General features: G+C 44.7%; 1 protein-coding gene across 2 annotated transcripts in view; it reads left to right on the top strand.

The window, feature by feature from the left end:
• Positions 1–309: 309 nt before the first annotated feature.
• Positions 310–11,422, top strand: part of LOC110526196 (bcl-2-related ovarian killer protein homolog A) — a 46,037-nt gene continuing 34,924 nt past the window's right edge. The window contains exon 1 of one of the 2 annotated variants that reach the window (XM_036984107.2): positions 310–877. In XM_036984107.2, the coding sequence (XP_036840002.1) occupies positions 655–877 (223 nt within the window). In that variant the 5' untranslated portion in view covers positions 310–654. The remainder of the gene's footprint in view (positions 878–11,422) is intronic. The other variant, XM_090233687.1, reaches the window with a different exon arrangement.

Here is an 11,422-nt window from a genome sequence, read left to right as displayed (position 1 = left end):
CAATTCAAATGTCATTTTATTCAACATTCTGTCTTGTAAGTTACATTTACATGATTTTGTTTCAGGCTATAAACCAATTCATTGAGTATTGCAATCTGATGTATCAGACTACCAATAGAAGTTTCTGTGTAGTGATAATGTAGGTCCATGTATAATCAGGGTTGGTCAAATTGGGCTCCCTGGCGCCAGTGGTCTAAGGCACTGCATCTCAGTCCCTGGTTCGAATCCAGGCTGTATCACATCCAGACGTGATTGGGAGTCCCATAGGGCGGCGCACAATTGGCCCAGCGTCGTCCGGGGTAGGCTGTCATTGTAAATAAGAATTTGTTGTGAACTGACTTGGCTAGTTAAGTAAAGGTTAAATCATTGTATTTTTTAAATCAGCCTACAACTCAAGGAATATGAGTTTGGCATTACAAGGGAGCCGGTGTGCACCGTGACCGTGAACAAAACAATGCAATTCTACGCTCGTGAAGAGACATTGAATAATCCCTCCTTTTCGAAACGCCCCCAACCCGAGGGAGGAGGTAGGGAAGTAGCTTTCTGGTGACAGAGAGGACCATAAACGGCGATCGAGGTGGAGGCGCAGGCGGATTAGTGCCAGCGCCAGGCAGGCGGGTTGTTTGTGATTAACTGCTGCTGGGGGACTGGGGTATGGAGATGTTGCGTCGCTCCTCAGTATTCGCGGCTGAAGTGATGGAAGTATTCGACCGCTCTCCCACAGACAAGGAGCTGGTGTCACAGGCGAAGGCGCTATGCAGGGACTACATCCATTCCAGGCTGAACAGGACCGGGATTGGGTGGTCGAAGGCCGAGCATCAGCTGTCGGCATCAGGTGGGACGCTTGGCGAGATCTCCTCTGTCCTCATGTGGTTAGGTAAGAACGCAGTGTGTGTGTATATTGGTGGGCTACTGTGTCTGTCTGAATGACATGCTGCGTACCTATAAGGGCTGTACATCCTATTTTAGACCATGGTAGAAAGCACTTGGTAATAGATTGTCTACAATGTCCAAATATTATAAACGAAACGATAGTTTTTCAGCCAGTAATGCATGTCATAGGATGTGCATCCATACAATTATGATTTAATTCAAGTAGTTAATTCAGTAGAAAATTCCGTCAGAAAAACAATTGTCCAAACCCCATATCTCTCAAAAGTTAAAACGATTTACTGAGAATTTAGTATGTTTAGAGTGAATGGAATGGCATCACAGGCATGATCAAAAAGTGGATTTTGCTCGGCGACAGAACGGTACTAACTTAAAACATCAAATGACAAGCTATATGGTAACTAATGGATGCAGATTCGCGAGTTAAAACATGAGTGATAACATTGGCTTAAATATATATTGAGAAAGCTATAACAGACTGAATTTCAATATCCACAGAAGACAATATGTTCTTGTTTTCAATGTTGTATTTCTTAGTCTTTAAATCCCCGTAGAAACGACCCCTCTCAGAGTAGATGGATCGCCAATACCGTGGCTTCATTGCCCAAGCTGCTGGACGTGAAAAAGATAAAAGCATCAATTTGATTTGGATTAATCCAACTACATTTTGACAACTACGTTTTGACATTAATTTCGTAGCACCCTCTTGAAGTGAGTTTTCTCCGTTAATACTCCATATAACGGAACTAATACGGTGCCACTAGTTCTCTTGCAAGGAAGGATGTATAGAAATGTAGCATTTTTCCCGTATGGATTCTTTAAGAAGACATTTAAGAACATCCACTAAATTGTCAACAGTGACATTCAAATTGTCTTCCGTTTCGAATTTCCCGTGAAAAGTGTTGTTGATGTAATTAAAAAACAATACTTTTTCTGCTTTCTTTTACAGCAAAAAAATATATGACAAAATGACATGGGGGGGGGGGGGGGGGGGCTAACAGGCTAATATTACATTTTGGTTGAAGGAGAAACAGAAAAAAAGAGACTGTAATCGTAAATGAGTCTAATTCAAGGTGAGACATGCAGCATGTCCTCACTGTAAATGTTAATGTTCTAGGTACCCAACCTATGGTGCAACCTAGCCACTCATCCCCCAGCATCAGGAGCTAGATACACGTGTGTTTAGTTAACGTCATGTCCAGACAACGGTGACACTCAATATCTTTTTGTTCTCATATCAAAACCATTTTCAAAATGCAATTTAAGACGGATATTCTACATGATTGAAACAGCTATGCTAGTTGGCTAGCTAACTCATTGTACCTTGACAACATTGTCCTTCATGCAATTACTTGAACACAATAAGTAGGTTGTCTTGACTTGTTAAATAAAAAATTTAATGACTTGTAAAAAATTAAATGTTTTTTTTTTTATATCAGGTACATTCACAATTAAATTCACGGCAGATGAACTATCTAACAGGCTGGAGCTCAGATCGGCTACAACCGTTCATTTGTTTGCATCAAACAAACCTCTCCACTGTAGCTAGTTACATCAGCCAATCCAAACAATTCTACATACTGTATAATAGCATAACGTAGTTTCAACAGTTTCATCCCATCACAAAATAATTTATATAAGTGTTCGTGCAATGTTGTTTTGCACCGAAGACGGCTGTTGATTGATGTTTGCAGCATCTTAGCCTGATTTATCTTGACTTTCTGGCAGTTGTGTAGTCAATTCCAGGCATAAGTAATATACTCGGTTGCGTAGGGCCCACGGATGCTAAGGGGCCCAGTCACAAAACATTTTATTTCAATTTTTTTTTTTTTTAGGAATTCAGTGGGGTGTCCATTTATTGGTGGGAGTAATTTCAAAAAAATGTGCTCATCATTAGTTTTTCTCTTGTTACGTCTGTCACTGACAGTCACTCGAATAGCCATGTCAGCTAACAACTGTTAGATTGGTAGTTTCTGTAGTCTAGCCATGTCACATTGTATAACGATAGGAGACAGGCGCAGGAATACGAAATAGTTAAAAAGAAAAATGCTCTATATCCAAAATAGCGTACGTCATGAACATGACGGGGACGAAGCTCAAAACATATATATATATATATATATATATCACAAGGGTTCTAAACCAAACAAAGAGCAAGGTGTAAAGCTCTAATAAATACACGGGAGGAGACCTGTAATAACAAGTGCACACTATCACGGTAACATGCCGACACAACAGAGCACAGGTCCTCACAAGACCAACGGACATGGGAAAATAATCAACAAGAACGATGGGGAACAAAGGGAACGTATACAGTTGAGGTCAGAAGTTTACAAACACTTAGGTTGGAGTCATTTAAAACTAGTTTTTCAACCACTCCACACATTTCTTGTTAAGAAACTGCATTTTTGTCACGTCGGTTAGGACATCTACTTTGTCCATGACACAAGTCATTGTTCCAACAATTGTTTACAGACAGATTATTTCACTTATAATTCACTGTATCACAATTCTAGTGGGTCAGAAGTTTGCATATGCTAAATTGACTGTGTCTTTAAACAGCTTGGCACATTCCAGAAAATGATGTCATGGCTTTAGAAACTTCTGATAGGCTAATTGGCATCACTTGAGTCAATTGGAGGTGTACCTGTATTTCAAGGCCTATCTTCAAACTCAGTTCCTCTTTGCTTGACATCATGGGAAAATCTAAAGAAATCAGCCAAGACCTCAGAAAAAAAAATGTAGACCTCCACAAGTCTGGTTCATTTTTGGGTGCAATTTCCAAACGCCTGAAGTACCACGTTCATCTGTACAAACAATAGTACGCAAGTATAAACACCATGGGACCACGCAGCCGTCATACCACTCAGGAAGGAGACGCGTTCTGTCTCCTAGAGATGAACGTACTTTGGTGCGAAAAGTGCAAATCAATCCCAGAACAACAGCAAAGGACCTTGTGAAGATGCTGGAGGAAACGGGTACAAAAGTATCTATATCCACAGTGAAACGAGTCCTATATCGACGTAACCTGAAAGGCCGCTCAGCAAGGAAGAAGCCACTGCTCCAAAAACGCCATAAAAAGTTTGCAACTGCACATGGGGACAAAGATTGTACTGTTTGGAGAAATGTCCTCTGGTCTGATGAAACTAAAATAGAACTGTTTGGCTATAATGACCATCGTTATAATTGGAGGAAAAAGGGGGAGGCTTGCAAGCCGAATAACACCATCCCAACCGTGAAGCACGGGGGTGGCAGCATCATGTTGTGGGGGTGCTTTGCTGCAGGTGGGACTGGTGCACTTCACAAAATAGATGTCACGTTCATCGTATTGATGAGACCAAGGCGCTGCGTGATATGAATACATTCTTCTTTATTTAACGAAGAACACCAAACAAACTAACAAAATAACAAAACGAACATGACGCTATAAAACACGAGTGCTGACATGCAACTACACATAGTCAATAACCCACAAAACCAAAATGGAAAATGGCAACCTAAATAGGATACCCAATCAGAGACAACGATAAACTGCTGCCTCTGATTGGGAACCAATTCAGGCCACCATAGACCTACATTTACCTAGACAAACCAAAATCCCATAGATGTACAAAAAAACCTAGACAAAGCCAAAAACACACATACCACCCTCGTCACACCCAGCCCTAACCAAAATAATAAAGAAAACAAAGATAACTAAGGTCAGGACAATAGATGGCATCATGAGGAAGGAAAATTACGTGGATATATTGAAGCAACATCTCAAGACATCAGTCAGGAAGTTAAAGCTTGGTCGCAAATCGGTCTTCCAAATGGACAATGACCCCAAGCATACTTCCAAAGTTGTGGCAAAATTGCTTAAGGACAACAAAGTCAAGGTATTGGAGTGGCCATCACAAAGCCCTGACCTCAATCCTATAGAAAATCTGTGGGCAGAACGAAAAAGCTTGTGCGAGCAAGGAGGCCTACAAACCTGACTCAGATACACCAGTTACACCAGCTCTGTCAGGAGGAATGGGCCAAAATTCACTCAACTTATTGTGGGAAGCTTGTGGAAGGCTACCCAAAACATTTGACCCAAGTTAAACCATTTAAAGGCAATGCTACCAAATATTTTTTGAGTGTATGTACACTTCTGACCCACTGTGAATGTGATGAAAGAAATAAAAGCTGAAATAAATCATTCTCTCTACTATTATTCTGACATTTCACATTCTTAAAATAAAGTGGTAATCCTAACTGACCTAAAACAGGGAATTGTTACTAGGATTAAATGTCAGGAATTGTGAAAAACTGAGTGTAAATGTATTTGGCTAAAGTGTGTGTAAACCTCCGACTACAACTGTATACACATACTAATCAGGGGGAATGGGAACCAGGTGTGCGTAATGAGACAAAACAGTCCGGGGTCGGTGGTAATGATCCAGTTCAGTGATGCCTAGAAGGCCGGTGACGTAGACCTCCGGAGATGGTGAACGGAATGAGCAGCAGGGTGATCCGTTACAAGCCAGCTATCTAAACTTGTAGTATTCATGACCGAATACCAACTGGGCAAGCAGGGCATGTGCCCAGGGGCTCTTGCATCGAGTCTGTTGATCCGTTTTCCCCGGACCCAGCTAACACACCTGATTTAAACAAATTGCAATCCTAGAGATTCACCTGGAAAAACATATATATATATATATATATAGTGTCACAAGACTTTGCTTGCAAAATGTAGCAACACTAACATTTTTTAGTTTTTTAAACAAGCAAATCTCTCATATCGATGGGAACAGGTTTAGGTAACAAACATTGACTGAAGTGTAGTCAATGTGTTCACACAGTTTAGTCATGTCTACATACAGTAGCCAGGGAGAGGTGAGGTGGGGAATGTGATTCGTCTAGATAGAACAGTATTTCTGGTTTTGCCCTAGCACTACACAGCTAAACCTAATGATCAACATCATCGAGTGTTAAAATGATTTGAATCAGAAACAGTATCTCTTCCTCCACTGTCCCTGTCCCACACTGGGCTGTACTTGTACTCCTCAGTCTGTCCTTCATCGTTCTTCAGTGAGACGAGGTGGTGGCACTGGGGGGGGGGGGGTTGCCCTCGGACTCATTTATCCGAGGCAGGCCTCTCCAGAGGAACACTGAGGGTTGAGGATAGTGGGATAGATGGGAAGGAGAGAAAATTTACTTATGGTCTTATCAGTAAGGTAAGCTATTCAATGACTACAGCTCAACGTTCAACACTACACTATAGTGCCGTCAAAGCTCATCAATAAACTAAGGACCCTGGGACTAATCACCTCCCTCGTCAACTGAATCCTGGACTTCCTGACGGGTCGCCCCCAGGTGGTAAGGGTAGGTAACAACACATCCGCCACGCTGATCCTCAACACAGGGGCCCCTCAGGGGTGCGTGCTCAGTTCCCTCCTGTAGTCCCTGTTCACTCATTACTGCATGGCTAGGCACAACTCCAACACCACATTGGTGGGCCTGATTACCGACAACGACGAGACAGCCTATAGGGAGGAGGTCAGAGACCTGGCCTTGAGGTGCCAGGACAACAACCTCTCCCTCAATGTGATCAAGACAAAGGAGATTATTGTGGACTTCAGGAAAAAGAGGACCGAGCATGCCCCCATTCTCATTGATGGGGCTGCAATGGAGCAGGTTGAGAGATTCAAGTTCCTTGGTGTCCACATCAACAACAAACTCACATGGTCCAAGCACACCAAGACAGTTATGAAGAGGTCAGGACAAAATATATTCCCCCTCAGGAGACTGAAAAGATTTGGCATGTGTCCTCAGATCTTCAAAAGGTTTCTCCAGCTGCACCATCGGGAGCATCCTAGACAATCTGGACCCTCTCTTTCTAAAATGATCCGCCGCCATTGTTGCAACCCCTATTACCAGTCTGTTCAACCTCTCTTTCGTATCGTCCGAGATCCCTAAAGATTGGAAAGCTGCCGTGGTCATCCCCCTCTTCAAAGGGGGTGACACTCTAGATCCAAATGGCTATAGACCTATATCCACCCTGCCCTGCCTTTCAAAAGTCTTCGAAAGCCAAGTTAATAAACAGATCACTGACCATTTCGATTCCCACCTTACCTTCTCCGCTGTGCAATCCGGTTTCCGAGCTGGCGACGGGTGCATCTCAGCCACGCTCAAGGTACTAAACGATATCATGACCACCATCGAAAAAAGATTGTACTGTGCAGCCGTCTTCAATGACCTAGCCAAGGCTTTCGACTCTGTCAATCACCGTATTCTTATCGGCAGACTCAACAGCCTTGGTTTCTCAAATGACTGCCTCGCCTGGTTCCCCAACTACTTCTCAGACAGAGTTCAGTGTGTCAAATAGGAGGGCCTGTTGTCCGGACCTCTGGCAGTCTCTATGGTGGCCTCCAACTGCTCTTAAACGCTTGTAAAACTAAATGCATGCTTTTCAACCGTTCGCTGCCCGCACATGCCTGCCCGACTAGCATCACTCCTCTGGATGGTTCGGACTTAGAATATGTGGACAACTACAAATACCTAGGTGTCTGGTTAGACTGTAAACTCTCCTTCCAGACTCAAATTAAGCATCTCCAATCCAAAATTAAATCTAGAATCGTCTTTTTATTTCGCAACAAAGCCTCACTGACGCCACCAAACATACCCTCGTAAAACTGAATATCCTGTTCCTCCCGGGTGGCGCAATGGTCTTGGACAGTGCATCACAGCGTTAGGTGTGCCACCAGAGACTCTGGGTTTGCGCCCAGGCTCTGTCGCAGTCGGCCGTGACCGGGAGGTCTATGGGACGACGCACAATTTGTCTGGGTTAGGGAGGGTTTGGAAGGTAGGGATATATATCCTTGTCTCATTGCGCACCAGTGACTCCTGTGGCAGGATGGGCACAGTGCACGGTTACCAAGGTAGCCAGGTGCACAATGTTCCCTCTGACACATTGGTGCTTCCGGGTTGGATGCATGCTGTGTTAAGAAGCATTGGCTTTGTTGGGTTGTGTTTCTGAGGACGCTTGGCTTTTGAACTTTGTCTCTCCGGAGCCCGTACGGGAGTTGTAGCGATGAGACAATTGGATACCACGAAAAGGGGGCATAAATAAACACTTTTTTTTTTTACTGACTATCCTAGGGATGTCACTTTACTTTTTTTGTGCCATCCTTTTTATCACCAAAGCCCCATATACCAACCACCACTGCGACCTGTATGCTCTAATTTGGCCCATATTCATCGCCAGACCCGGCTCCAGGTCTGCCTTATCTCAGCTCACTGGTCACGATAACAACACCCACCCGTAGCACGAGCTCCAGCAGGTATATCTCACTGGTCATCCCCAAAGCCAAAACCTCCTTTGGCCATCTTTCCTTCCAGTTCTCTGATGCCAATGACTGGAACGAATTGCAAAAATCTCTGAAGCTGGAGACTCATATTTCCCTCACTAACTTTAAACATCAGCTATCCGAGCAGCTAACCGATCGCTGCAGCTGTACATAGCCCATCTTTAAATAGCCATCCAATCTACCTACCTCATCCCCATATTGTTTTTATTTACTTTCTGCACACCAGTATTTCTACTTGCACATCATCATCTGCACATCTATCATTCCGGTGTAAATTTGCTAAATTGTAATTACTTGACCTATTTATTGCCTACATCTTCACGCCATTTGCACACACTGTATATAGACTTTCTTTTTTTATATTGTGTTATTGACTGCACACTTGTTTATTCCATGTGTAACTCTGTGTTGGTGTTTGTGTCGCGCTGCTTTGCTTTTTCTTGACCAGGTCACAGTTGTAACTGAGAACTTGTTCTCAACTGGCCTACCTGGTTAAATAAAGGTGAAATAAAACATTTATAAAAAATAAGAAATCCTGACGGGTTGCATCACCGCCTGGTATGGAAACTGCTCGGCCCCTGACCGAAAGGCACTACAGAGGGTAGTGCGAACGGCCCAGTACATCACTGGGGCCAAGCTTCCTGCCATCCAGGACCTCTATACCAGGCGGTGTCAGAGGAAGGCCCTAAAAATTGTCAAAGACTCCAGCCACCCAAGTTATAAACTCTTCTCTCTGCTACTGCACGGCAAGTGGTACCGGAGCGCCAAGTCTAGGTCTAAGAAGCTTCTAAACAGCTTCTACCCTCAAGCCATAAGACTCCTGAACACCTAATCAAATGGCTACCCAGATTATTTGCGAACCGACTCAAGCTGCTATAAAGCTAGCCAGCTTCAGTTAGCTTCAAAGTCAAGCTTCATCCTTACTACTACGGTGGATATTGCTCGCCCGACCTCTTACAGCTAACTCCAGCAGGCTTGTAACTGCGTGTGCATGTCACACATGTCGAATGCCAAACTCTTCATTGAAACATTGCTGAAAGAAGTCAGCGCCACATTTTAATTTGTGCAGAAATCAAAATGAAAGAAAAGTGATCTTGCAAATTCACCAGAAGATGTTGTGAAATAGGCTTTTAGAAGTGTCGTCTTTATTTTATTGCTTATTGTTAATGCCGTCTTCGGTGGGCTTATGGGGAGGCAGGTAGCCTAGTGGTTAGAGCGTTGGGCAAATAACCGAAAGGTTGCAAGATCGAGTCCCCAAGCTTACAAGGTAAGAATCTGTCATTCTACCCCTGAACAAGGCAGTTGATTTGCTGTTCCTAGGCTGTCATTGTCAATAAGATTTTTTTTTTCTGAACTGACTTGATCATTTAAATAAAAATGATCAACGCACAACCACATTTTCCCACTCCTATCTGTGGAACAGTTTGTTGTGTTCTGGCTATAGACATATGTAACGGATGTGAAACGGCTAGCTTAGTTAGCGGTGGTGCGCGCTAAATAGCGTTTCAATCGGTGACGTCACTTGCTCTGAGATCTTGAAGTAGTGGTTCCCCTTGCTCTGCAAGGGCCGTGGCTTTTGTGGAGCGATGGGTAACGATGCTTCGTGGGTGTCAGTTGTTGAGGTGTGCAGAGGGTCCCTGGTTCGCGCACGGGTATGGGCGAGGGGACGTTTAAAGTGATACTGTTACACATACAGTATAATCCGTAGAAGGGGTTCAAATCTATCATGCTCTAAACTCTCCTTTCAGACTCAAATTAAGCATCTCCAATCCAACATTAAATCTAGAAACGTCTTTCTATTCCGCAACAAAGCCTCCTGCACTCACGCCACCAAACATACCCTAGTAAAACTGACTATCCTACTGATCCTCGACTTCGGCGATGTAATTTACCTCCCGGGTGGCACAATGGTCTAGGGCACTGCATCGCAGCGTTAGGTGTGCCACCAGAGACTCTGGGTTAACCATTAATCTCATGCCAGTCTTAACTTGAGTGGGAACTGGCACCTACAGTGTATTCAGACCCCATGACCTTTTCCACAGTTTTTAATACATTACAGCCTTATTCTAAAATGTATTAAAAATACGTTTTCTCATCAATCTGGGGCGGCAGGGTAGTCTAGTGGTTAGAGTGTAGAGGCGGCAGGGTAGTCTAGTGGTTAGAGTGTAGAGGAGGCAGGGTAGCCTAGTGGTTAGAGTGTAGAGGAGGCAGGGTAGTCTAGTGGTTAGAGTGTAGAGGAGGCAGGGTAGTCTAGTGGTTAGAGTGTAGAGGAGGCAGGGTAGCCTAGTGGTTAGAGTGTAGAGGAGGCAGGGTAGTCTAGTGGTTAGAGTGTAGAGGAGGCAGGGTAGCCTAGTGGTTAGAGTGTAGAGGCGGCAGGGTAGCCTAGTGGTTAGAGTGTAGAGGCGGCAGGGTAGCCTAGTGGTTAGAGTGTAGAGGCGGCAGGGTAGCCTAGTGGTTAGAGTGTAGAGGAGGCAGGGTAGTCTAGTGGTTAGAGTGTAGAGGAGGCAGGGTAGCCTAGTGGTTAGAGTGTAGAGGAGGCAGGGTAGTCTAGTGGTTAGAGTGTAGAGGAGGCAGGGTAGCCTAGTGGTTAGAGCGTAGAGGCGGCAGGGTAGTCTAGTGGTTAGAGCGTAGAGGCGGCAGGGTAGCCTAGTGGTTAGAGCGTAGAGGCGGCAGGGTAGTCTAGTGGTTAGAGTGTAGAGGCGGCAGGGTAGCCTAGTGGTTAGAGCGTAGAGGCGGCAGGGTAGCCTAGTGGTTAGAGCGTAGAGGCGGCAGGGTAGTCTAGTGGTTAGAGTGTAGAGGCGGCAGGGTAGCCTAGTGGTTACAGCGTAGAGGCGGCAGGGTAGTCTAGTGGTTAGAGCGTAGAGGCGGCAGGGTAGCCTAGTGGTTAGAGTGTAGAGGAGGCAGGGTAGCCTAGTGGTTAGAGTGTAGAGGTGGCAGGGTAGCCTAGTGGTTAGAGTGTAGAGGCGGCAGGGTAGCCTAGTGGTTAGAGTGTAGAGGCGGCAGGGTAGCCTAGTGGTTAGAGTGTAGAGGCGGCAGGGTAGCCTAGTGGTTAGAGTGTAGAGGCGGCAGGGTAGCCTAGTGGTAAGAGTGTAGAGGCGGCAGGGTAGTCTAGTGTTTAGAGTGTAGAGGCGGAAGGGTAGCCTAGTGGTTTGAGTGTAGAGGCGTCAGGGTAGCCTAGTGGTTAGAGTGTAGAGTTG

This window comes from Oncorhynchus mykiss, chromosome 1, assembly GCF_057628025.1.
Source record: "Oncorhynchus mykiss isolate SJ-2025 chromosome 1, ASM5762802v1, whole genome shotgun sequence".
In the NCBI taxonomy this organism is placed as follows: domain Eukaryota; kingdom Metazoa; phylum Chordata; class Actinopteri; order Salmoniformes; family Salmonidae; genus Oncorhynchus; species Oncorhynchus mykiss.
Note: the sequence above shows the minus strand (reverse complement) of the source record. Positions and strands in the feature narration are given on the sequence as shown.